The following is a 27,863-nucleotide window of genomic DNA, read 5'->3' on the forward strand; positions in this document are numbered from 1 at the left end:
AACATATACATGGTATATACTATAGCTTTACAAACATATATACATGGTGTATACTATAGCTGCACAGACATATATACGGTATATACTATAGCTGCACAGACATATATACGTGGTATATACCTTATATTCTACAGCTGCACGAATATATACGGTATAATTTATATCTGTACATACATATATATTATAATATCTACACAAATAAGTCCCACCCCCAGGTCCTGAGATGACTGTACAAAAATCTCCCTCCCCCCCCCCCCAGTTATTATGATGGTGGGGGGCACAGTGAGCCAACATAGGGTGCCCACAATTGGCATCCCCTGTGTCGGGGGTCGGCACCCTGTATATACATGTCTCCTGCAGAATGTTGTAGGGTCTGGCAGCTGATTCCGGAGAGTTCCTCCAGTGAAGGAACATCCCTCTAATACAAGTGTGGATGATGAGTGGAGTAGTTTATCGTGCATTGTACAATGGTCTGGCAGAGGCAGACACAGAGAGGGCTGGGAGGCTGGAGGAGGCAGTCCTGAGCTCAGAGGAAGCCTCATATAAGGAGGTCAGGAGGCTGACATGTGTGCGGGGAGGGGGGAAGGAGAATAAAGGAAGTGACTGTTCCTACAGACTGTACAGGAGCAGGGGGATGTGGACGGCTGCCTGCTCAGTGTAGCTCCAGGCTGCCAGGGACACATTTATTCAATACAACCCACACAAAGGACAGAAGACATGGCATCCATGGCGGCGGCCATAGCAGCAGCCCGCATCTCCGTGTCGGGGAACCGGCCCCTGGACGAGAGGGAGAGGAACAGATTTGCTTATTTCTCGTCCCTCAACTCCATGGCTAAAAAGATCATGCAGGACAAGGAGCGGGTGAGGGAGCGGTACGGTGCCCAGTGGGAGAAGATGCCACCCAAGGAGCAGGACGAAGCCATAGACAAGAGCCTGGTGGACCCGGAGCTGCAGAAGAGATATGCCATCCACAAGGGCAGCAGCCAAGCCGAGCCCGTGCCCTCCTACCCGGTGCTCAAGACCCAGACTGGCCAGAAGGTGGTGCACTTTGGCGAGGAGGTATGTACTGTGCCAGGGAGGTGGGCAAAATGTCTAGAAAGTGTCGGCCTTCTCCATATAACCTGTAGCTGAATATTAAAGGGACACGTATTGCTCTCTGTTATCAGCCAGACTGTAATATTCTTCACAGTCACTACTTTACATATCTCCAGTCCTGAGACCCACCGCACACGTGTACATACCTGTATGTGAATGATCGCAGCCGCTGCGGTCTATTTGGTTGTATCCCTTTAAACGCCCATTTCGATGGCATATTATTTACATGCATGTATAGAAGGGTAATCCGGGGGGATATAGCGGAGGAGGCTCCAGGGGAGTTATTATATTCCATGTAATAATTAATAGGCATCGGCTTTTTTCTGTCGTCACCCCCCATCTGTCATAACAGAGACATCATATATTACCGGCAGTGATACGGTTAAAGGGCCGGGACAGCAGGCGCTGGTAAAATCTGGGCTGTCACATAAACCTGATGTCGGGCGGGACAGAAGGGTGTCATGTGGTGAGAGGGGGGGGGGGTGACCATAATCCAAATATTACAGGGTAGACTCCATAATGAAAATCTCAAGCTTTGTGCTGGTGACCACATCATGGGCGAAGGCCTGGGACATTCTACAATATTGTAATCCATAAAAAACGGACACCTGACGGATCTCGGCACAGAGTCGGTCGGTTTCAGTGACTAATTTGTAATTATTATCTTTAGTCCGAATGGAACATGTTCTGCTTGTTTGCCGTGGAGTGAGCAAACAGGTCCGGGCAGCGGTGGGAACTGCGTGATCCTCTGCAGGACAGTGTGGTCCCCTTCTATACAGAGTGGGATCTGAGCTGCAGTACCCGGCACCACCACTACACAGTGGACGGCGCTGTCTGCCTCCAGCTCCATCCACTGTGTTATTTCAGGCGGCAGATCAGGACAGCCGATCGCTGGGGGTGCTGGTTGTCAGACCTTCACCATTCTGATACATAGTAACATAGTACATAAGGCCGAAAAAATACATTTGTCCATCCAGTTCGGCCTGTTATCCTGCAAGTTGCTCCAGAGGAAGGTAAAAAAAGAAGCCAATAGTCGTGGTCTTTGCTATATTTTTGAAGTTAATGTCAGATCATTTTTCCGAGGGGATCTCTGGTCATTTCTCCTATTAGCCCATTTGTGTTACATAGTACTTACCTTCCCCTGTTCCCCTGATGACGCCGTCTCTGCTGCCAGCTCTTCCACCTGAGTCCTGAGCAGCTATGGACGTCTTTTTCTGTTCAGCTGCACCAACGTTAAGGGTGCAGTCAAACGACCGTAATTCTTAGTCCGCTATTTTGCAGAACGGGTGAGGACCTATTAATTTCAATGCGGCCGAAAGAAATGCAGACAGCACGCCGTGTGCTGTCCCCATCCGTTGTTCCGTTTCGCAACCCGGTAAAAAATATACAGCATGTCCTATCATTTTCTATATAGCGCCGGCAATGTGCTGTCTGCAAAACACTTACGGTCGTGTGTCACAATCAGTGTGGGGGGGAAACTCCACACTGAACACAGGAGGGAAGGGGAACAGTAACTGGGCCTGGAAACTAGAGAAGGAACAGGTCACCTCCTAAAACAACCCTAATCCGGGCCCTGACTACCTATCAATATGAATAGACCTTGAAGGTAGGAATATTCATATGCTGTATACCTAGGCCCTGATTTCCCTATAAGGCCCTGGAATAAGGTTAGGACCAGAGACAACCCATTCCTCCCCAGATGGACGAATGGAAGTCTCTCTCTCAGGCCCAGATACAAACAGGGAATAATGCAAAACACAAACAAACGCGACACTTAACTTCTGTAGAGAAGGACGAGCGGGAACACCAGAGACAACCTCACACCAACTCAGCCAAACCCAAATGAGGCTATCTACCGCATAGTCAGAAGGGTAGGGTCAGACTATAAAGGGTAGAAGTGATGACCACTGAGCAACAGCCGAGAAAAGGGAAGTGGTCATTAACCCTATCAACACTGAATCAAGAGAAATCAAGGAGGCTGCTAGATTCCTCCACGCTCAGCCAATCTTCTTGATTTCCTGACATCAGTCACCTGAGGGACCGTGACATCATGTGAATGCCCCCTAAATGCAGTTGAACAGGAAAAGAAGTGGACACATCCAATCAGGACCCGGGCGGAAGAGCCCACTGCTCGAGCAAGAGCAGTGGAGACGGCGGGACCGGGGGAGCAAGAGAGAAGTAGTATCTAAAATAGCTTCCCTACACAGGTTAGTACCATGGGCTATTAAGAGGAAATGATCAGAGAACCCCTTTAATTTATTACTACATGGAAACCACCAGCAAGCAGGCTACCTATGAAATTTTTTATGAATTTGGAAATACTCAAACATGAATAAGACTTTAAGACACAGAGAAGGTTTATATAGAAGGGATGCACTTGTTCTGCAACAATGTTCCGGTTAAGGTAGGTAGTTGGAAGAGGATATGTAAATCAGATGTAAAGCAGCTATCCTATAAGCCAACGTTGACCTTTTAAACAGGCCTTATGACATGACTTGGATAATAAATAAGCCAGCATCTCATCTGCAGACACCTGTTTTTGGATAATTGTCCCTCATCAGTGCACAGCAGAGAACACTGGCTTAGCTGGGTGAGAGGCCTAAGTCAAGATTCAGGGGAAACTATATCTTCTTACGGAGAGCTCTTAAATGGGATAAGGAGACATAGGCTAGGCAACGCTCCTCTGGAATTCTGGGAAGAAGGGAAGCAAATGAGCTGTTAGCAGATCTGACTCTAATGCCACCAGATGTAAAGTAGCTATCCTATAGGTCAATGTATGACCTTTAAACAGGCCTTGAGACATGACTTGGATAAGTGGTAGAAGTCAAAGTAACATCCATAAGAATGTCAAGCTTTCCCAGCAAAACAGTGCCCAGGGAAAGACCCTGCCTTCACCAGCTTGCCTTTATCCTGGTGCCATCTCTTTCCTAGGTGACATACAAGCACCTGGCTATTCATTAAACCTGATTCATCGCACCGGGCCACCTTCTTCCTCAGCTCCGTGGTTCTATTCTGATGCTCATATGATATTTGTAGGCACTCTTGGTGGTAGACATGGTTCAGCATGGGCACACTGCCTGACCTGGCTATGTAGTCCCACGCTCAGCAATTTGTGCCATATAAAGGGTACTTTCACACTAGCGGCAGCGGGCTGTTTCGGCAGGTGAACAGCCTGTCGGATCCGTCCTGCTGCTAATTCACCTGTGCCCCCGGACTGCCGCTCCGTCCCCATTGACTATAATGGCTGCAGGGTTGGAGTTCCGACAGCAGCGCACGGCGAGAGGCAGCCGGACTAAAACTACGACATGCAGTACTTTTATCCGGCTGCCTCTCGCCGTGCTCTGCCGTGCTGCCGCCGGAACTCCACCCCGCCCCCATTATAGTCAATGGAGATAGAGCGGAAGTCCGGGGGCACGCGTGAACTAGCGGCAGGACGGATCCGACAGGCTGTTCACCCGCCGGAACAGCCTCCCGGACTCCCCTGCCGCTAGTGTGAAAGTAGCCTAATATACTTATGTTCAGCTGACGTTAGCACATCGCTAATGTCCGCCAGCTTAATACCCATTTTTCAGGTGACAGAAACCCTTTAAATGTGGCGATGGTTTTGTAGCTGAGGACAGATCAAAGGACACGTTGGGGGGAATTTACTAAGACAGGCTTAGGACCTTTAGTAAACTTGCTGCGGTCCGTGCAACAAAAACCAAAATCTTAGCCAGTTATGGTCTGGTGTGGATTTCAGCTATCATTTTTTTCCACAGTGTCTTGAGCAGCAGAAAAAAAACTAAATCATACAGTTGGTGCAAAAAAGAAAAAAAGGCAAAAATTAGCAACTTTTTGTTGAGTTGAGTTTAAGAGGTTTTTTAAAAATAAATAAAAATCCAAGTAATTAAAGATCTTGCAGAGAGCAATGACCATTATCTGGACACCCTGGGGCAAATTTAAAAGAATGGGATGCCACACTGAAATTTTGGAATTCCCCGAAAACGTGTAAACCCTCAGGAAGCAGCGTGGATTTGAAGTCTCGATTACTGGCCGAGAGCCATCACCCCCGGTGATCTGAAAGTCTTTACAGAACATCCAGCAATTATGTAGCAGAGCTGATGGTAACGGTTTCACCTCGCAGTGGAATACCGGTCACGGCTTCATTCGTACAAAAAATCACTACTAGAAATGAACGCAGTTGAGTTGTGATAATCCTGGCAGCAGAATGGACCTCAGGGTACGGTCTACAGAGAGCAGCGCTGGATGATGTCGCTGTGACTGCGGTATTATATGTATAGTTGTGGTCTTCATTATTGGCGCCATTGGTTAATGGTTAAAAAAGGCAATGGACTGCATGCGCCAAATTTATCAAATGGCGCATGTCCGTGTAGTTTGTTAAAGGGGTTATCCGTGAATTTGATACCGATGACCTATTCTCAGGATAGGTCATCAATATTAGATTGTGGGGGGGCCAACTTCGATCAGCTGTTCGTAGAGGCCGCAGCACTCCATGAGCGCTGAGGCGTCTTCCTAGGCCTTGTGATGTCACTGTACATCAGTATCGTGGCCTAGTCGCAGCTCAGTTCCAATCAAGTGAATGGGGCTGAGCTGCAATACTAAGCACAGCCACTATACAGTGGATGGCGCTGTGCTTGGTAACCTGTGAAAAGACCAAAGTGCACATTGGAGCTCTGGTGAGAGCAGCCTCCTCTTCAAACAGCTGATCAGCTGAGAGTCAGACCCCCACCGATAAGATATTGATGACCTATCCTGAGGATAGGCCATCAATATAAAATTCCTGGATAACCCCTTTCAATTGGGTTCATCTTTAAACCTAACACTTTTGTCTAGAAATGCTACTCCCGTTCTCTGCACCCCTGGAGTGAAACTCATTAACATAGCTAACGACATCTACTTTTCAAAGCTGACCCTTCCTTGAAGTGTCACAGCTTCTTTAAAGAGCTGATCGGTGGAAGTCCCGGGTGTCAGACCCCTGCCAACCTAATACGGATGAACTATCCTGAGGATAGGTCATCAATATCGGAATCTCGGAAAACTCCTTTTAAGTCATGTGAGCACTGACAAGTCTAATTTATAATTACTTTAATTCTACAGCCCTCGTTCACATCTCCATTAGGAGATCCGTCAGGCTGTTCCGGCACAGAGCAGCCTGTCGGGTCCTCTACTTCACCGCCGGATCTCCATTGATTGCAGTGAAGTCCAGTGGTGATCCAACCGCTTTCCGGCATAAATGTCGGGGTTTGTCTGGTGACAGCCAGCATTTGTACCAGAACAGGCAGACAGATTTCCTTAACGGAGTTAACATATCCTGTAATAGTATGTAAATATATATATATCTATAAAAAATATATATAAAGGGTGGGGGGCACTCGATCTTCTGGTAATATATGGACAAGTTTTAATTATAAAAGATTTATTTAACGTGCAATAAGATAAAAATCATTAGTGTGATGGGTGGGCGTCACCAGGGAGAAACATCCGTCCAACCTCACACTAATTGATGTATGTTTGGGACATTTACATATATATATATATATATATATACAGTAAAGACCAAAGGTTTGGACACACCGTCTCATTCAAAGAGTTTTCTTTATTTTCATGACTATGAAAATTGTAGATTTACACTGAAGGCATCAAAACTATGAATTAACACCTGTGGAATTATATACATAACAAAAAAGTGTGAAACAACTGAAAATATGTCATATTCTAGGTTCTTCAAAGTAGCCACCTTTTGCTTTAATTACTGCTTTGCACACTCTTGGCATTCTCTTGATGAGCTTCAAGAGGTAGTCCCCTGAAATGGTCTTCCAACAGTCTTGAAGGAGTTCCCAGAGATGCTTAGCACTTGTTGGCCCTTTTGCCTTCACTCTGTGGTCCAGTTCACCCCAAACCATCTCGATTGGGTTCAGGTCCGGTGACTGTGGAGGCCAGGTCATCTGGCGCAGCACCCCATCACTCTCCTTCATGGTCAAATAGGTGTGTTTGGGGTCATTGTCCTGTTGAAAAATAAATGATGGTCCAACTAAACGCAAACCGGGTGGAATAGCATGCCGCTGCAAGATGCTGTGGTAGCCATGCTGGTTCAGTATGCCTTCAATTTTTAATCACCAGCAAAGCACCCCCACACCATCACACCTCCTCCTTCATGCTTCATGGTGGGAACCAGGCATGTAGAGTCCATCCGTTCACCTTTTCTGCGTCGCACAAAGACACTGTGGTTGGAACCAACGATCTCAAATTTGGACTCATCAGACCAAAGCACAGATTTCCACTGGTCTAATGTCCATTCCTTGTGTTCTTTAGCCCAAACAAGTCTCTTCTGCTTGTTGCCTGTCCTTAGCAGTGGTTTCCTAGCAGATATTCTACCATGAAGGCCTGATTCACACAGTCTCCTCTTAACAGTTGCTCTAGAGATGTGTCTGCTGCTAGAACTCTGTGTGGCATTGACCTGGTCTCTAATCTGAGCTGCTGTTAACCTGCGATTTCTGAGGCTGGTGACTCGGATGAACTTATCCTCCGCAGCAGAGGTGACTCTTGGTCTTCCTTTCCTGGGGCGGTCCGCATGTGAGCCAGATTCTTTGTAGCGCTTGATGGTTTTTGTGACTGCACTTGGGGACACTTTCAACGTTTTCCCAATTTTTCCCATATATTCTATATATTATGTTTGCAGTGTTGCTGCACTGTTTGCTCTGTATGTATTTCTGTACTTTTTATATAACACTTTGGTGAGATTGGCACCACAAACAGACTTGGAGAACTTATTTTCTGGTTGCTTTGTTCAAAAGCACTTCAGGGTAAACCTATATTTATGTCTTTCCGTTTGGATGTATTTATATCTGATATCATCAGATCTATAATTTACTTGGAGCAGTCTTAAAATAGGAATTAAAGCTTCACTAGCACAAAAACATTTTTAAAATGCTTTCATATTCTTTTTATCCCTTATCTAAAGCTCTTCTACCAAGTCAATAATGTTTATGAGGTTTCCTGTGCATTACATTGGCCTAGTAATAAGGGTTACGGAGTTGGCAACATAAATGGTTCAAAAAGTGCTAATAAACTATTTAAAAGTAAAAAATGTAAAGTGTTTGACCGTAAAGGAAACGTAGTGGGGCTCCACAGGTAACAGGTCAGTTGTACCACATAGGAAACGCCATAAAAACGAAACACATAGTACTGAGGTAGAATTGCATTTTTTTTCCCAATTCCACCCCATTTGGAATTTTGTTTCCAGCTTTCCACTACATCATATGCAATATAAAATGGTGCCATTAGAAAGTACAACTTAGGCCTCATGCTCATGACCGTGCTGCTGTGTGCCTGCCGTCTGTGGACGTGGAACCATTCGGTTGAGGGGATCCGCGATCTGGATCGCAAAAAAGTAGTGCATGAGGCTGGTGCCCATATATTGCGGCCCGCAGTACGGGCAGGACCTGCTGCAGTCATGTGCATGAGGCTTTAGGCTGAGTTCACACTTCAGTAATTTCCATCAGTTATGGTATTTTGAGCCAAAACCAGTAGTGAAGCCTACACAGACATAAGGTATAACAAAAAGATCTGCACCGGTTCTGTATTTTTGACCCGCACCTGGTTTTGACTCACAATAACTGATGGACATAACTGACCAAATAAGTGAAGTGTGAAATTGGCTTTCAAAAACTCTCATAAGGCTATATGAACTGAAAAATAAAAATGTTTTGTCTCCAGGAAGGCAGGGAGTAGAAAATGAGAACACAAAAACAGAAAATAGCAAACTTCTGAAGGAGTTCTCTTTGTCTTAAAAGTATGATCTGAATATATCCAAAAGATTCTGAAGAAGATAAACACACTTTTTCGACAACACTATAATTCTCGATTTTGCTATTGGGGTTGTATTTTAGCAACACCCCTGCTATTCCATTGTCCAGAAACGGGGGCGTTAAGTGGTCTAGTTTGTAGAGGTATGGTTCGGGTGCCATTTCCACTCCTAGTAAACATTAGGCCACATCTGCACAGAGTAAATCCTGTAGCCTGTTCCAGCAGAGGAGCAGACTACCAGAATTACTGTATCCAGCATAGCTGTACACCGCCGAGCCCCGCCGGATGCCCATTTACTACAAGATCCATTGGGTTTCCAGCTAGAATGTTGGCTTTTTGCCCAAAAAAAAAAACGCTGCGTGCAGCATTTTTGTTGCAGGCAATCTTGCTGGAAACTGAATGGATCACAGTTTAGTGAATGGAGATACGGTGAGCCCTGGCTGTGTCCGGCTGTGCCAGATACAGTAACTCCAGTAATATGCTTCTCGGCTGGGATCAGGCTACCGGATTTCCTGAACGCAGATGTGAACCTAGCCTTAGCTGAATCTCTACCAATCTGTCACTGCCTGCCCTGTGAGAGATCTGAGAAGATCGGATAGACTTGCAGCACGTGAGTCTATCTGACAGGTCTTTCTGTGTTTCCTTTCTGTTTGTTGTTGTGGGCAGGATCCCACCTCTCCACAGGTTCTGCTCGTTAGCTGTTTAAGAGGCTCTATTTAAGTCCTCCTCTTACTGCTGACTTTGCGGTTCATATTTTCCTTCTGGAGTTCTATACTGGTAGTTTGGGGATCCTCTACTTCCCGCTCGTCTCAAGCTAAGTCCTCCTGTTTTCTCCTTTGTGCATGTGTTGCTGCTAGGTCTCAGGGAGACGCTGGTCCCTTCATGGTGGAAGGTACCGGCTGTCTCATTACCCTCTCCCTAAGTTAGGGTTTGCTACAGTGTCAACAGGGCTTAGGTTCCAGCGTATGAGTTCGTTCTCCATCAGGACTTGCTCATACTGTCAGGGAGAGGCTCAGGGATTGTTAGGAGGTTATCATTCCCTCCTCCCTAGCTTTGGGGCCTAGTCTGTTTACCTGTTGCTGTTTGTTTACTTGGTGTTCCTCTTATCCCCACCTGCCGTGACACAATCTGGTTCTACAATCGTCTTGACATTTAGTTGGACATTAGATCAGATATGAGGGTTTTGTGAGATTAGGAAAATGGGCTCTGGGCCACTTCTCTCCATGGACTTTGTATGGTATTGCAACTTCAAGTGGATACCAATGGTAGAGAGGGGCTTTTTCTGAATGTCCTATGAATTGTTAAGGCTCTGTTCACATTTGCGTTCAAAGCTTTACTCTGTGTTTCCACTTTTTTTGACATCAAGAAAACTAGCCGCTGCAGCTCTACTGTTACCACCAGAAATGGTGGAAACCTCAACAGGCCTCACGGGCTTCTAATTAATGTTCCCAGATATTTGTTTGAATGGATCCTACATAGTATTATAAATAGAGCCCATGATGCTAGTGTGAACAGAGCCTAAAACGTAGTGGACATTATTGCTAAAATGTTTACATGGTTTTTCTTCTTTTGTAGGATATTACTTGGCAAGATGAACATTCTGCACCGTTTTCCTGGGAAACCAGAGTAAGTGTTAGATTTGACATAAATGAGATAAAAATGTCCATATAATCTACTTAATTTATTTACAAATGCCCATGCGGGCGTTGAACCTGTCTTGCCCCAGGTGAAAATTGTAATACTTCACTTTTATTGATATTTGAATTAATTAGCACTCATTTTAATTCAAATATCAATAAAAGTGAAGTATTAACATTTTCACCTGGGGCAAGACAGGTTCAACGCCCGCATGGGCATTTGTAAATAAATTATTTGATAAACCTTACCCAGGATAGGTCCCGATATGATTTATAATCTACTTACCCTCTGCTTACAAAGAGAAAATAAGACAACTCTACTTAGTATATTTCTAACCTCAGAGCTGAGGAACCGAAGGACATCTGAATCAATACAATCCTCTGGGGTGAAGGGTCTACACTTACATAGCCACAGTAGCATCTGACCTTCTTAATGTTCTGTGTGGCCATCTTCATACCACATAACAGGTGTACAATGCTTGATAGGACCTGATTTGTGCCAAAAGATTGTCCTGTTGGCATATGTCTACCGCGTCCTTTTTCTATTGGAAAGCATAGTCAAATGTGTGTTCCAAGACCACACATCATCCAGGCAAAAAAAAAAAAACAACTTTTTTTTTTTAAACAACGATCAGCCTACGCCAGGGGCGTAGCTAAAAGCTCATGGGCCCTGGTGCAAGAGTTCAGCTTGGGCCCCCCTTGTCCTTCCTGCTGCCTGAGGAAAACATTGAATGGGCACCCCCTCATGCCAAGAGGTGTAAATTGACCAGTATGAGCTTTCTATAATGCCAGTGTCTTATGTGGCACAAGGGTCTTTGGGCGACTGCTACCACTACACCCCCTATAGCTACGCCCCTGGCCTACGCATCTACATGGCATGGAGTTTAATACGTCTGAGCTTTACATCTACAAATGTGGTGGCCCTCCAAAAACTGTGGCTTCAGACGAAACTCTTGTGTATGGGGAGCTCCTAACTCTCCCCCCCCCCCAACAGATGATGTCCAGGAAGACAAGGATTGGACAAAATGAATATTTTTGCCCAATTCTTTTGTTCTCCCGGGAGAAGGGTCCGGTAGCGTCTTTCTCCAGTCTCCCCATAGAATACACAGACACGAGTAGAACACTTAAGAGTATGGGGGAGTCGGGAGAGAGATCCATCAGCTATTGAATATGTATGGGCGCCTCTAGCAGAATTCTAACAATCTGGTTATACAGTTGTGTTGACTACTGCTTGGACATTAGATCAGATACGAGACTCCGGTTTAACCAGTGCGTCAAGCACAATGAAAACCTTGAAGTCGATCATAGAGCAGCGGAATATTATGCTCTATCTAATGGTGACATATTACAGATACTCCTCGTCTTCCTATCAGCCAAAACAGCCCGAACGCAGTGAGCTTTTTTGTGCCATTTTGGTTACTAGGACTTTGGACCTGGGTAAAGCTGACCACACATATTCAATTGCTGTTGGCAGGATGATGGTTCAGCTGACAGCGATATCTCCGTCTCTATACATACCTGTATGTGTTATCAATGGGGCGAGAGGAGAAAGCTGCAGCCAGACACTTTTCTCCTGGGAGAACAAAAGGAACTGGCAAAATATTGATCCTTCTCCCGCCAGTATCATCTGTCGAGGGTGAGTCAGGAGCTTGGATGCAACAAGAGCAAATGTGACGACCCCATTGCACCAAAGACATAATTTGCATATTAAGAAAAAGTATTTCTGGAACCAAGCCTCAGATCACCAACAGAAAAACAGTGTTCTAATCAGGTGAACCACAGCTATGTGTCTATACAAACAGTTTGATAGGGAGGTCACTGGTGACAGATTCCCTTTAAAGGGCATCTGTCAGCAGTTTTGTACCTATGACACTGGCTGACCTGTTCCATGTGTGCTTGGCAGCTGAAGACATCTGTGTTGGTCGCATGTTCCTATGTGCCCGCATTATTGAGAAAAGTGATGGTTTAATATATGCAAATGAGCTTCTAGGAGCAACGGGGGTGTTACCATTACACCTAGAGGCTCTGCTCTCTCCGCAACCGCTGCGTCCTCTGCACTTTGATTGACAGGACCAGGTGGGATGATGTTTACACTGCCTGGTTCTGTCAAAGTCCAGAGGGTGCGGCAGTTGCAGAGAGAGCAGAGCTTCTCGGTGTAATGTTAACGCCCCCGTTGCTCCTAGAGCCTCATTTGCACATAATAAAACATCATTTTTCTCAGCAATGCCGGCACATATAAAGATAAGACCAGTCTTCAGCTGCCAAGCCCACATGGAACAGGTCAGGTTTCTTGATGCAGTTTTGGAAGCCAAAATCAGGAGCGGATCACAAACAGATAAAAGTATAAAACCCAGAAGTGAATTCAAAAAGGGGGAGATATGACTTCTCCTCCTTCTTGAATTCACTCCTGGTTTTGGCTTCCAAAACTACATGCAGAAACCTAACCACGTGGCCGTACCCCTACGTGCTTTACAATCCCGTTTGAACTTTCACGCCTCAGGCTTCAGGTTAATGAACTCTTGAATACAAGTCAGCTGCTCGGTGCCCGATACTAGACAAGTCCAGGGATTCGGCCGACTATGTTGTGCCTTGAGTATTTCATCTTGGCTTCTCCTGGATCTACATAGACCTGGACGCCCGGCCAGTCGCTCTGGTTCTCGTCTCGGTTAATATTCCGGTACAAAGAGACAGAATTGGATTCCTTTCTCTCTGCTATTTAAAATTTGCCAGGCGGCCAAACTAAACAGCTTCCTCTGCTCACAGAAGGCCGTGCATGCTTGTCGAATAGCACACATTCCTAATAAGTGAACAACATGTAAAAATAGACTCCAGAGATCTTTGCCTTCTAACAGAGAAAGGCAGAATAGGTTTCTCAGTTTGTATTAAAGGGGTTGGCCGGACTATAGACACTGATGACCCATCCTCCGGATAGGTTTTCAATATAAGGCCTCTTGCACACGACCGTATGGCTTTTTCAGTATTTTGCGGTCCGCAAAAAAAACGGATTCGCAAAAAATACGAATGACGTCCGTGTGCATTCTGTTTTTTGCAGAACGGAACAGCTGGCCCCTGATAGAACAGTGCTATCCTTGTCCGTTATGAGGACAATAATAAGACATGTTCTATCTTTGAACGGAACGGAAAAATGGAAATACAGAAACGGAAGACATACAGAGTACCTTCCGTTTTTTTGCGGATCCATTTAAATGAATGGTTCCGTATACGGTCCGTATACAAAGCGCAAAAAAAGTAACGTAAATGGAAAAAAAAAAGTTCCGTTCTGTTCCGTGCTTCCGCACCGCAAAAAGATAGAACTTGCTGTATCTTTTTGCTGAACGGAAGGATCGAGGACCCATTCAAGTGAATGGGTCCGCGATCCCCATGCAATTTGTGGTCCACAGCACGGGCTTCACACGTTGGTGTGAACGAGCCCTAAGATTTGTGGAGCACCGCAGTGCCAGAAGATATACAGTGTACGCAAGGCTCCCTTAGAATGGGAACTTAGGTGCAGTAACCAGAAACGGCCACTACACTGTGTATGGCGCTGTCTGCTTCCAGTTCCATACACTGTATAGTTTCTGGCTGCCCAAAACAGCTGATCGCTGGGGGTGTTGGACCCCCACCAATATATTGATGACCGATCCTAAGGACACGTCAATTTCTGTAGCCTGGAGAACCCCTTTAACTGTTTCTTCACGTCTATTTACTACAAAAAATGTAGGTACTAATACAACAGGGACATCATACTCGCGGCCCTCCCAGCATGCCCTGAAAGCTGTAGGCTGATAGCTGTAGACTGTCCTGGCATGATGGAAGTTGTAGTTTAGCAGCAGCCAGGGGTTTGACATCCCTATAGGGCTCTCCTGGACCTATTTGTCATTCTGGAGTCTGGGGAAGCTGAGCGGCAAAATTATTGTTACCCAATCTTCCCAAATATAGCTGAATAGAATATTTAGCATCCGGTCAGAGGAGGATTTGTGTATAATGGTCAGTTTTGGTCTGGGCCCACTGTAGCCTCAAATCCCTCAACCAAAAATACTCTGTCTAGAAGAGGGATCTCAAATTCGGCCGGATATATGGGCCACGTTCATTTCAAATATGATACAATACAAAATTATTGTCAAGAGAATATATCACCACATACCTCTTACATCCAGTGATGTCTCCTCTGATGTAGATCTTCTCCATTGTAGGCAGACCACCTTGACAACTTCTTTCAGCTTCATCTCTGCAGAGTTTACCACACAGACATCTTAGTTTCCTCAATTTTCCATCATCCTCCCCGTTCTGGTGCCCCAACCGCGTCAGCCTGTTGCCTCTCAATACTGTGCCCGCTGTGCTCCTCAATACCCACAAACACGATACTGCAAAAACAAACAAAAAAAGGCAACAAAAAAAACTGTGCCATACAGATAGTCCCCCATAGTTATAGTGCCCCCTACAGTACCCCCAATAATCATAATGCTCTTCAAGAGTCCACCTATTAGTAGCCATGCCCTCCAGATTTTGCCCAATAATAATGCCCCCACAGTATCCCCAGTAGTAATTATGTCACCATGGTGTCCGCACAAGTAACAAGGCTCTTCTATAAGGCACCCCTGTCCTCAGTATATATAATACCCCCTATAGTGGCCTTAGTATTTATTATGCCCCCTATAGTAGTTCCAGTAGTTATAATGCGCCCTGTAGTGGGCCCAGTATTCAAAAAGCCCCCCCGTAGTGCATTTCCCCTGTGTAGTTATAATGCCCTCCTGTAGTACTCTGGCCTATATTAATGCCCCCTATATTATAATGCCCCCACTGTAGTGCTCCAACCTGTATTACTGCCCCAGTAGTTACCCTGTATTATAATGCCCCCCTGTAGTTCTCCGGCCTGTATTAATGACCCCAATAGTGCCCTATATATTATAATGCCCCCCTGTAGTTCTCCGGCCTCTATTAATGACCCCAGTAGTGCCCTATATATTATAATGCCCCCCTGTAGTGCTCTGGCCTCTATCAATGACCCCAGTAGTGCCCTATATATTATAATGCCCCCCTGTAGTTCTCCGGCCTGTATTAATGACCCCAGTAGTGCCCTACATATTATAATGCCCCCCTGTAGTTCTCTGGCCTCTATCAATGACCCCAGTAGTGCCCTATATATTATAATGCCCCCCTGTAGTTCTCCGGCCTGTATTAATGACCCCAGTAGTGCCCTATATATTATAATGCCCCCCTGTAGTTCTCCGGCCTCTATCAATGACCCCAGTAGTGCCCTATATATTATAATGCCCCCCTGTAGTACTCCGGCCTCTATTAATGACCCCAGTAGTGCCCTATATATTATAATGCCCCCCTGTAGTACTCTGGCCTCTATTAATGACCCCAGTAGTGCCCTATATATTATAATGCCCCCCTGTAGTACTCTGGCCTCTATCAATGACCCCAGTAGTGCCCTATATATTATAATGCCCCCCTGTAGTTCTCCGGCCTGTATTAATGACCCCAGTAGTGCCCTATATATTATAATGCCCCCCTGTAGTTCTCCGGCCTGTATTAATGACCCCAGTAGTGCCCTATATATTATAATGCCCCCCTGTAGTTCTCCGGCCTCTATTAATGACCCCAGTAGTGCCCTATATATTATAATGCCCCCCTGTAGTGCTCTGGCCTCTATCAATGACCCCAGTAGTGCCCTATATATTATAATGCCCCCCTGTAGTACTCCGGCCTCTTAATGACCCCAGTAGTGCCATATATATTATAATACCCCCCTGTAGTGCTCTGGCCTCTATTAAATGCTTGCAGTGGTAACCGATTTATTATAATCCTTTTCGTGCTTCAACCTCTATTAATGCCCCCAGTGGTGCCCCATGAATAATGCCCCTCTTCTAGTGTTCCAGCCTGTATTAGTGCTGGATCCCAGTGCAGCGGGTCGTGATGACATCATTGCAGCCTTGGGCACCGCGTCTCAGGCAGTGCGATCCGGCACAGGAGGTTGCGATGATGTCATTGCGACCTCTTGCACTGTTCTATTGCCTCAAAAACCTCAGGCCTAGTGGACTGAAGCTTATGAGGCCTTCACAGTGGGGACAGGAGCCATAGGTTCCTGTGGCCTGCCATAAACTATCACCTGCTGCCTTGAGGCCGCAGATAATTGCCTTAGGAAATTTGAGACCTCTGATCTAGAGAAATGTTCCAGCAAATTAGTGTCTGAACATCTGTATATCAAAGGTACATAGGATCTTGTCTGCAGCTTGTGAACATACCCTCGCAGCAGTGGTCTCCAACATGTGGTTCTCCAGCAGTAGCAAAACTATAACCCTTACGGTCTTGACAGCCACTGGTTGGAGACCACAGCCTTATAGTAACCTTACGTTTTCTCCCAGTCTTCCCAAACTCCTGTCAGCCAGATGCCTACATCTCTACTTCATGTGCAGCTTTTTATTTAGCCATGTGTAAAGAGATCAGAAGTTCTTTATTATAATGCCAGCGATCCCCGCCTCCCCGTTACAGCCTGAAAAGGCACTTACTGGCAATTCCATTCCATAAATTGTAGGAGAAATCTTAACCCTTTAAAGAGCCTCTGTCAGCATGATCAACCCTATTAAACCCACCATATTTCCTTGGTTTGGTTGAGCATGCTCAGTAATATGAATTTCTAAACATATGTAACTTAGGTATTTGGAGCACCAGGGGGCTGGCCATAGTGCTAGGAACACCATGCTGCCCATGTGCTCTCTGTCCTCCCCCTCCCCCTCTTTGAATGACAGGGCAGGACATCTCATCCAGCCCTGTCTTCTTGCGGAAGATGGTGCTTCCTGAGCTTGGAAAGCATCAGAAGATCCACTGCACAAGTGCTGAGTCAGCTCAGTGCCTGTGCAGTGGATATGATGAGTACTGCTTCTTGCGCTTATCAGAACCACTGCACAGGCGCTGAGCCACGGAAGTGAGGCAAGAAGACAGGGCTGGACAGGATGCCTAGCCCAGTCACTCAAAGGGAAGGGGAAAGAACAGAGAGCACAGGGGGCTTTGCATTGGCGGTGCTCCTAGCGCTATGGCCAGCTCCCTGCTGCTCCTAATAACTAATGTACATAAATATAAAATATGTCTGCACTTCTTAACCCCAGAGAGATAACAAATATATCATTTTACTCAGCATGATCACCCCTACCAGGTAATGTGCCTGGTTTTAATAGGTCATACGTTATTTATGCTGACATGACTTTTGAGGTTTTATAACGGAGACCTTGCACTGGCAGTGATGGGTCATTTCCATAACTTGATAATGTTGAAAAATGTAAAAGGTTTCAGCACGCTCATATAACTTTTAACTTCTAGACTCTCCAGATTCTGGTATGTGGAAGTTTATACATTCACATTCCAATCTGGTGTCTGTCATGTGTTTGGAAAATTCTTCCTCTTTAGCAGACAATACATTTTTAATATACCATAATAATATATGTTATGGGTCCGAACATTTATATTTTTGGATGTTGCCTATTACAGAGTTTAGAAGGACTGAGGGACCCCATAATGGTTCATTCAGTGGAAGCCTTCTTAAGGGGGTTTTCTAGTTACACACACAAAAAAAATATAGCACCATCGTTAAACCTTACTGCATTATATAAGTGAGTCGATGAAGTTCTAGGTGCATTTTGACTCCTCCAGCATAACTGCGATCTATGACCCGCACTTTGTGTTTACACCCCACTGCAAGACTCACGGGGAGTGTTTGTAGCGTCAGGTCTCTGCCTCTCCTTCCCTTCCAAGCTCAAACATCACAGATCCAAAACCCCACCCTTAGGCCTTATGCACTCAACGATATCGGATAGCGGATCTGCGAAATATGGATACTGTGCATTTTGCATGAACTTTTTTTGCTGACCCATTGACTTCAGTGGCTTTGTGGTCCACATTATGTGGCCATATATAAATGTTCTATCTTTTGCAGAACGGACATATGGATGCAAAAAGCACACGGATCATACGCGCTCTTTCCACATCTGTATGTCCGTAAAATACGGACAATGGACCCATTGAAGTCAATGGGTTCGCATAAAAAATCCAGATGATGCACAGACACAGCATTATTACTGACATCACATCTACAGGGTCCATCAGAATGAGCAGAACACCACCCTCAGAGGCAAGGTCATTGATGAGGTTGTGTGAACGGGGCAGAGCCTTGCCAGGTCTCAGATGTCGACATGACGTCATCAGGAACCGACACAGCAGAAAATGTCCTCATGACCTCAATGGCGTGAAAGAAAGTGCAGCATTTCATCGAAACAATCACTTAGTATGTGATAACGTGTGTTGTTTCTTGTCACTTGATTCTTAAAGAGGACCTCTCACCACTCCTGACATTCCTGTTTTAATAGCTTCATGTATTCCCCATGTAATAACAATTCTGGAGCATCTATTCTTATGGCTCTATGTTGTGCCATTCCTTCATTATTTATACTAGAAGTTATGAAGGAATTGCTAGCAGTCTGCAGTAAGGGTACGGAGGGGAGGTAACCAGTTGGGGGTGTGTCTCTGCACAGTCTGAAAATGGCAGCACTGATTGGATAGAGTCAGTCTGTGCAGGTACACACCTCCAAATCGTTACCTCCCCTCCGTACCCTTACTGCAGACTGCTTGCAATTCATTCATAACTTCTAGTAGAAATAATAAAGGAATGGCACAACATAGAGTCATAAGGTGATCCAGAATTGTTATTACACGGGGAATACATGAAGCTATTAAAACAGGAATGCCAGGAGTGGTGAAAGGTCCTCTTTAAAATTGCAAAACTGGAATACCTCTTTAAATCCCCTGGTAAATTTGGTAGTAAAGATTATCCAAATCTCATGGGTATTGATTCAGGAACTGGGCACTCATCTGATTGTTTAAAACGACACACCCAGTACTACCAGCCATTCCTGAAGAGACCATGTTGGATAATTCCAGTGCATGCCTCAAAATTGGAGGATTTCTATATTGTGTGGTTTGGTTTTGGTGCTGTGAGTTTAACATATAAGTGTAGCTCTTGAGAGATGCAGCTTGAGTCATGAAAGGAGCTGTTGTTGGTGTTTTATGCATGTGGCCAGCTCTAGACCATTACATGTGGCCAGCTCTAGACCATTACATGTGGCCAGCTCTAGACCATTACACGTGGCCAGCTCTAGACCATTACACGTGGCCAGCTCTAGACCATTACACGTGGCCAGCTCTAGACCATAACATGTGGCCAGCTCTAGACCATAACATGTGGCCAGCTCTAGACCATTACATGTGGCCAGCTCTAGACCATTACATGTGGCCAGCTCTAGACCATTACATGTGGCCAGCTCTAGACCATTACATGTGGCCAGCTCTAGACCATAACATGTGGCCAGCTCTAGACCATAACATGTGGCCAGCTCTAGACCATTACATGTGGCCAGCTCTAGACCATTACATGTGGCCAGCTCTAGACCATTACATGTGGCCAGCTCTAGACCATTACATGTGGCCAGCTCTAGACCATAACATGTGGCCAGCTCTAGACCATTACATGTGGCCAGCTCTAGACCATTACATGTGGCCAGCTCTAGACCATTACATGTGGCCAGCTCTAGACCATTACAGGATATTATTGCACAGTTCACACAGCAGGGTGCTGGAGCAATGTGTTCTGTATAGCTGACTTGTGCACCACTTACATCTTGGGGGATTTCTTTAGGGTTGAAGTTTGTTCTTTTTGTGTTTATTGGTAATGTTTATGTGTGAGCAACTGGCTTACAGAGGCATGTCAGCTACAGACATACTAGTGCTAAACTGTTCATCACATCCAGCTAAGACAGAAACCGCCTCAGCAACTCCGGAACCTATTGACTATAATGGGACCCTGTGGGTATCCAGCCACTAATGCCGGAAACAGGCCAAATCCCCACCAGGTCCTATTATATTCAATGGACATCCGGTGGGGAAAGGCAGTATTCAGCTATGAACTTGATACAATGAACTCCAGCAGGTTTTTTCGGTATAGTTTAGCGCTAGTGTAAAACTAGCCTAAGTGACTCTTCATATAAACCATTTGCTTAGAATCTTCTAAGTGTCGGAAAACCCTTTTAAACAGCTGTAATTGTTTGGTAGTAGATCCTTATCAATCAGTTTCTGGCTCAAAGCTGGTCTTCCACTGTGCAAGCAGCAGAGATAGAGGAGCTTAGGAGCGCCTTACCCTTCTCTTCTCCATCTCACCGTATGGTCCTAAATATACTGGTGCCAGAACCTGGATGTATTCATTTGCTGTTGCTCATACAAACATTTATAGTGGGACTATGGAGGCTCTTTCTTTAAAATATCTATTTTTACAGCTGGTCTGGAAGAGATTAATATTCTTTATTTATAGCTACACGAATGGAACCAAAAATGCCCTGACGGATTTTCCGAAGAAAAGGAATGTAGGAAAGTTTGAAACTTACAGGTTCTTTTCTTCCTTGGCGTTGTCAGTAAAGCGCCATGTATCTTATAGCACTACGTCTCCTAGCTTGGAATTTTGAAATAAACCCAGTTTTGGCTGGCCAAAGCGAGGGTGACTGTCAGCTTGCTGAAGATACAGGAATATATTAGAAAGTTTCTGAAAATGCAATTTCCGGAAAAAAAAGTTAAGTTACTCCTAAGTAATGAGACCTTTCTAGCTGGGCTTCACGTTATTCTGTTTCCCCACCTTTGTACTGTCTCCAAAACATTTGGTTTAGAGATCTTCATACTGTGCAGCCTTAGGGCTCATGCACACAACCGTTGCCGTATTTGCGGTCCGCATAACACGGATACTGTCCGTGTGCATTCCGTATTTTGGGGAAGGGAACATCTGACCCTCTATAAAACTTTGTATGTCCGTTCGCAGCCCTGAAAAAAAAAAAAGTTAAATATCCTATTTCTATTTCCTTGTCCGTATTATGGAAAAAGATAGGACAGTTCTATTGAGACCCCGACAGTCCGTTCCGCAAAATGCGGAGCGCACACGGCCGGTATCTGTGTTTTGCAGACTGCAAAAATGGCAACGGTTGTGTTGTTTTTCACACATAGGACTTCAATACTGATGTTCGTCTGTATAGATTTAAGACTATAGATTCTTCAAAATATTCGAATCCCTTTTTCACATAAGCGATACAGAATGCCTCATTCACACAACAGCGAAAAGCGTCCCTTTTCAGAACCCTTGCCGTCTATGAGGCTATTCACCTAGATGTTTTTTAACGGACATTGAATAGTGGCCTTCAAAAAATAGGACATGTCACGGTCAGACGTATCCCATTGAACTCCATGAAACTGTCTAACAGCCATTAAAAATGGGTACACAAGGGGAGAAAAATGGCCTTTCATGGTTTAAAAAATAAATAAATAAATACCTCAACCACTTGCACGTTACCAGACTGAAACCATTAGTGTGAATGAGGCTTCACGCATAGTGAGAAATTCGTTTCTATGGGGCCGCCAAGCTATTTCCATTGGCCACATAGAAAAGAATGGTAGCGGTCGGTGCACTCCCATTCACTACTATAGGGAGAGCGCTTGGTGGTGGCCGGACCCGGGAAATCCCAGGTTCCTCCAGCCACCACTTTCCCAGCACCATTCTCAATATAGGTGTGGGTCACAGCGGTGGGGCTCACCCCTATGAGACAATGGGGACATATCCTAGCGATATGCCCCATTGTCTCCATTGGGAATACCCCTTAAAGATCTTCATTCAATGTCAGGAATTAGGTGACAATTTAGATGCCGTTTCTCAGATATGTGTGTGACCCAGAGGATACCTTATGCATGTTAAATATTCTAGGTTTCATTTTTGGACTCTTACATATTACTATTATTGTTCATTTTTCTCATTAGAGTCAGATGGAATTCAGCATTGCCTCATTGTCCACTCCAGAGCCAGCAAGCACTACCGTACAGAGTGAGCAGAAGCAAACCCCCAAATCTGCCAATCAAAGCAACCAAATGAAGACTCCCCTTGGAAATTCAGCTGCAAAGCCACCTCAGGGAATGAGGACACCTAATTGTGAGGGGTCAACGCCAGTAAGAAAGGAGGAAGAATCATCCTTTTGGAAAATAAGCATGGAACGGTCTCGAGTTGAAGGTTCACAGTCAGACTTTCATTCTTTAACACCCAGTCAGATAAAGTCCTTAGAAAAGGGAGAGAAACCACTTCCTGTCTATTGTAGACAAGATTCCTTCCAGAAGGAGAAGGAAGTTACGAAGCTGGAGAAACCCGAGAAGTCTCTTGTGTCTGAAAAGCCATCTGTGGTCACAAAGCAGCCAAAGACAACCAATCCAAGTAGTGTTTCTTTCGCTTCGGAGACTCCTAGACCAAGCCAGTCTTCTGTCAGCACTTTAGATGATGTCTTTCTTTCAGAGCCACCAGCACTAATGCCACCAGTGACAGAAACTAGTAAGGAACCTCAAAAGGATGAAGCTAACTCAACAGAACCTCAGCTGTTTTCACAGGTACCTTTTCACTGTTTGGATTTTATGTTGGTCAGCTAAGTAGAATATAGTTTCTGCTTATCTATGGAACAAAACTATGAGCTCTTCTGCTAAAACCTGAAAGAGCTTCCACCTCACTTTCTCCTCTAGATATTGAAAAAGTGTATTTAGCTATTGCACAGGTGAATGAACACTAGGCATACCTCCCAACCATCCCTGATCCGGCAGGACAGTCCAGGATTTTGGTAGCGATTCCACAGTCCGGGAGGGCTGAGGTATTCTCAACTGTCTCTGCGTCCCTAGGATGCAGAGACAGTCCGTTCCAATTGGGAAGAAGGTAGCTCTCCACTTTCTGCTTCACCATTTAACTCAACTGGCGCTCCGCAGCAGGAATGACGCGCTCACACATCGAGCTGCTGGGATGTGTAGTAGTGTGCAGGCCCAGGAACCAGCGCTCCTCTTACACAGGCCTGTAGCACGATGAGTGACCAAATCAGAGGTATGGTTAAAGGGGTTGTCTCTCATAAGACAACCCATCCCCCCGCCAGAATTAATCTACTACGTTGATCATTTGAAAGCTGTCTCACTCCTAGCCCTCTCGGCACACAGCTGACGTTACCAAGGGAAGCCAATGCCAATAAGGCATTTCTAACTACAGTGACTACTGCATGGGAAGTGTAGTCTCATGTGGCAACCAGTCAGATGAATGGCTGTCCATGTATTACAAAGAAGGAGCCCATCAGAATGGGAGCTGTTCTCATAGACTGATTCTCTGAGATGAGTCCCAAGCGGGGAGCAGACAGCCCCTTTAGATATATAAAGCTAGGATATTATTTCTAACTACATTATAGACAAAAGGCATTCCATGTGCTTTTCCATCAAGCCGCAGACTGCCCCCACTGCCAATCCTTCAACCTCTGTCCTTAGGGAGCACACTCCTGCTGACTGTTATTAGGCCAGTGTGTGCCCCACCTGATCTGTTCCAGCCTATAGCTGGCGGCCTATCTGTATTTAAGGCACTTTAGGTTCTTAGTTTACTTATTACTAGATTACGTGTGCTGTTTTATTTGTCTACCTGTGTACCGACCTTGGTCTATTTACCGACTGTCTCTTCATTACCTGTCTTGACCCTAGCCTGTATACTGTATTGACCCATTGCTACGTGCCCTGACCTCGGACTTATTTTATGAATTCGCACAAACTCTGCCAGCAATGACCACTGCCTGGTTCCTGACTTTGAGTATTGCCTGACCCCTCGGTGCTTTGCATCAGTGTCTCCAACCGCGTGGGTGCCACTTACATTGGGACTATTCCAAGAGGTAGTGGCCTGGTGGCTCCTTTATAGCAAAGGCCAGATCCCAGGGATTAACGTGTGAAAGCCAGGGGAATGCTGGGATAACGCCCAAAGTCAGACCAGTTAGTTGGCTCAGTGTTTCCATACCCTCGGTCCCTAATTGATTACCCTAATTATAATCAAGCCTGGATTTTATGATGGACTTCCATGTCCCTATCTCAATATAAAAGGGGGCTCCAGAAATTACAGTACCTGCAAAATAATGATCCAGCTTTGATCTGGTTAAAGCGTTTTCAACATGGCTGTTTAGCGTGTATGTGTGCATATTTTATAACATGTATAATTACATTATGAAGGCAAATGAATTGCTGAAAATATTAATTAGGGCTGCATGTCAAAGATGACAGATCTGCTTACATTGGGAACACAACCATGCTGTGGAGATACAATGGCCCATATGACAGAGCAATATGGAACATCTAAGTTTAAAGAAATGATCTGCACTTGAGGAAGGGGTATGGACTATCGTTCAAGATTTAGTGCCAAAACTGACCCAACAATTCTGGAGTTAAACTCGAACTAAGCCAACCAATAGTTAATATAGAGTTAGACAAAACTGTCCGGCCATGCACCAAATCTATCTCCCAGCTGTGATAAATCTGCCGCAGGTCTAGATGGCCTTTCTAACATCTTACACCACCAATCTACCGGATTCAGAAATCTGCCCTGATGTTCTTCTACACGATAAGATGGTCAGATTATCATAGACCATTAATTTGCTAGTCTGTAATCAGTTCAGTACGGCCATGAACTGGAGAGTCTTCCTTCTGCTGCTGTAACATCCATGATCCTTGAAATCTAATTTTCATAAGGTTTCTCATCCACATAAATAAATACAAAAACTAAACAGATTTGTCTGGAATAATTGGCCAACATGCCCGCTGGAAGGAAATGACAACTCATAATTGGCAGATATAACTTACTGCTAACGGAATCATTGTACTCTCCTGTCAGTGCCGATTAGCGATGTAGTCTTATACAACGGACTCACTTTTGGCTAAACTTCGGTGGAAGTGAGACTCCTAGTGGCCGTGACTACACAGCTTTTCTTTCAGGTGGATGCAAGCAGATTTTTTTAATTGAGGGGATTGTCGAGGCTTTTACTATTGATGGCCAAGCTAAAGGATAAGGACTCATGCACACGGCTGTTGCCGTATTGCGGCCCGCAAACGGCGGGTCGGCAATCTACGGCCGCCAGCCGTGTGCACCACGCATCACGGATGCGGACCCATTCACTTGAATGGGTCCGCAATTCCGGAGATGCGGAACGGAGTCACGAAACATGGTGTTTCTTTCCGCAATTGCAGTCCCTGATGCACGGAACGGCCGTCCAACAGCCGTGTGCATGAGGCCTAAGTCATCAATATCAGATCGGCAGGGGTCCGAAACCCGGCACCCCCGACAATCAGCTGCATGAGGAGGCCACTTGTGCTGTGCACACGTGCGGTCTCCCTTCTTCCTGTCCGCTGCAGCTGTCTATGGACTTTACGGAACAGTTTATGGCTAGTGTGAAATGGCTAGATGTAATACAAGACTGAGAGATAAAGGGGTTGTGTACCTTTTAGGGGGAGGGGGGGGACGTTGGCAAAACCCCCGTCTTTGGTAAGGAGACCTGCGAAGGAAAGCATACTTACCAGCTTCCCGATGCTGGCTCCTTCTCTCTCTAAGCTCGGCTTCTCCGCTTGGCTCTCAGGGTGTAAACTTCCTTTTTGACACCGCTGCAGCCTATGAGGTGTCAAAAAGGAAGTTTTCATCCTGAGGAAAGCAGTGGCCTGCCCCCCTTCTAGTGCATGACTATTTGACATGATACAAGGGGAGCAGGTCAGCGCTGCGAGGGACCCAAGCGGAGAACCTAAGGCTGGAGAGAGGGGTGGGGAGCCAGTGCCGGAATGTAGGTAAATCTGCTTCCCTTCACAGGTCTGCCTCATTGGAGGGGTTTGCATAATCCCTTTAAAAGAGCATTGATGGGACAACCTCTTTATAAAAGAAAATGCTGTTACCTTATTGCGCTTCTCATCAGTATGTCTCAGAAATGGTACATTTATTTATTTTATGCACTTATATAGCGCTACTATATTCCGTAACGCTTTACAGACATTAGCATCCAACTATCCCCAATGGGGCTCACAATCTTAGGTCCCTATCAGTAGGTCTTTGGAGTGTGTTAGGAAACCGGAGAACCCGGAGGAAACCCACACAAACAGAAGGAGAACATACAAACTCCATGCAGATGTTGCCCTTGGTCGGATTCAACCCTAGGACCCCAGTGCTGCTAGGCACTAATGCTAACCACTGAGCCACCGTGCCAATGGTTGGATTCAAACCTAGGACCCCAGCACTAGAAGGCACCAATGCTAACCACTGAGCCACCGTGCCAATGAATCGTTGGATCAGTCACAGTTCTAACACAGTTCTTCTTCCCCTTACAGATAAACACCAGCAGCTTACTTTTGAAGACCGGGTTTGATTTTCTTGACAACTGGTAACAAGGCTCATCACTGCTGTTTGGAATCTGTTGGGAGACACGGGCTAATGGTCCTCTTTATTAGATGGTTTTGCGGTAACCTCTTCCTAGATGGCTTTTTGTAAATCTGTGCTCATTTTTTTTCTATCATTTTGTGATGTATTTGTTAGTTGAACCTTTATGTACTGTTTTGGTGAAGTCAAGGTGCCTATACTACGCCTGTGTCCCTTTTCCTGCAAGGTTTCAGAAAGTCATTTTATGACAATATTACTAATGACATTAAAACCAAAAAATGCCTATATACTTCACACAAAGTATGCTACCTGATATTAGTCTTGTTGGACTTCTCTTTGTAGTTTAATAATGCATCTTAGATCATCATTTTAAGTAGACCCAAAAAATGTGTATTTAACAAATGTTCAAGCCACAAAACTGGTCAGAACGCGATAAAACTCGTACAGTATATATTTTCTTTCTGTTTTATGTACAATGTGTCATAAGGATTTAAAGGGATTATGCCATGATTGATGTAAAAAATGAAAATCAGACATCATATACAGTGGTGTACATAGATAAGTAAGGGCCCCATAGCAAGGATCAAACCAGGCCCCCTCACAGGACAGAAGGGTTTCTGCCTAAACCCTTTTCAATGGCCCTTGAACCATTTCCACTGCCTCGTTTGCTAAAAGTTGTTCCTATAGAGGTCCTGACCAAGTTTTCATCCCCAGTAGAAGAGGAGATGATCCCAACTGGTTCCCCTCTTGCCCTGGGCTCCATAGCAGTCGCATGGTCTGCCACTATGGTAGTTACGCCCCTGATCATACAGTACATGACAATCTCTTTCTAACAAAGGTAGGACCAGCCCCGTACCTCACATGGATCCACAGATCTTGAAGTTCGCTCATCCCTAGTCAGGAGGCCACGGTTCTCACCGGAGCGGCTTCCTCAAACAGCTTATCGCCAGGGATCCCGAGAGTCAAACCCCTGCTGTTTACATATTGAGGGTAGGACAACAATATGAAAATCCCCTTACCTTCCTCCTTTGTTTGGAGGCCGTGGAGCCCCTGCT

The 27,863-nt window shown here is 45.3% G+C and overlaps 1 protein-coding gene across 1 annotated transcript; it reads left to right on the forward strand.

The window, feature by feature from the left end:
- Positions 1 to 591: 591 nt before the first annotated feature.
- On the forward strand, positions 592 to 27,378 carry C4H1orf198 (chromosome 4 C1orf198 homolog). Its single transcript, XM_044290216.1, has 4 exons — positions 592 to 1,059; positions 10,477 to 10,527; positions 22,383 to 22,997; positions 26,760 to 27,378. The coding sequence occupies exons 1-4, from the start codon at positions 718 to 720 to the stop codon at positions 26,814 to 26,816; spliced, it is 1,065 nt and encodes a 354-aa protein (XP_044146151.1). The 5' UTR covers positions 592 to 717; the 3' UTR covers positions 26,817 to 27,378.
- Positions 27,379 to 27,863: the final 485 nt, after the last annotated feature.

This window comes from Bufo gargarizans, chromosome 4, assembly GCF_014858855.1.
Source record: "Bufo gargarizans isolate SCDJY-AF-19 chromosome 4, ASM1485885v1, whole genome shotgun sequence".
NCBI classification, from domain to species: Eukaryota; Metazoa; Chordata; class Amphibia; order Anura; family Bufonidae; genus Bufo; species Bufo gargarizans.

Excerpts from the sequence above, each read along its gene's own strand:
- C4H1orf198 (XM_044290216.1), top strand. The coding sequence starts at position 718 with ATGGCATCCATGGCGGCGGCCATAGCAGCAGCCCGCATCTCCGTGTCG. Across the intron at positions 1,060-10,476 it reads TGGTGCACTTTGGCGAGGAG|GATATTACTTGGCAAGATGA; the intron begins GTATGTACTGTG and ends CTTCTTTTGTAG. Across the intron at positions 10,528-22,382 it reads CGTTTTCCTGGGAAACCAGA|AGTCAGATGGAATTCAGCAT; the intron begins GTAAGTGTTAGA and ends TTTTCTCATTAG.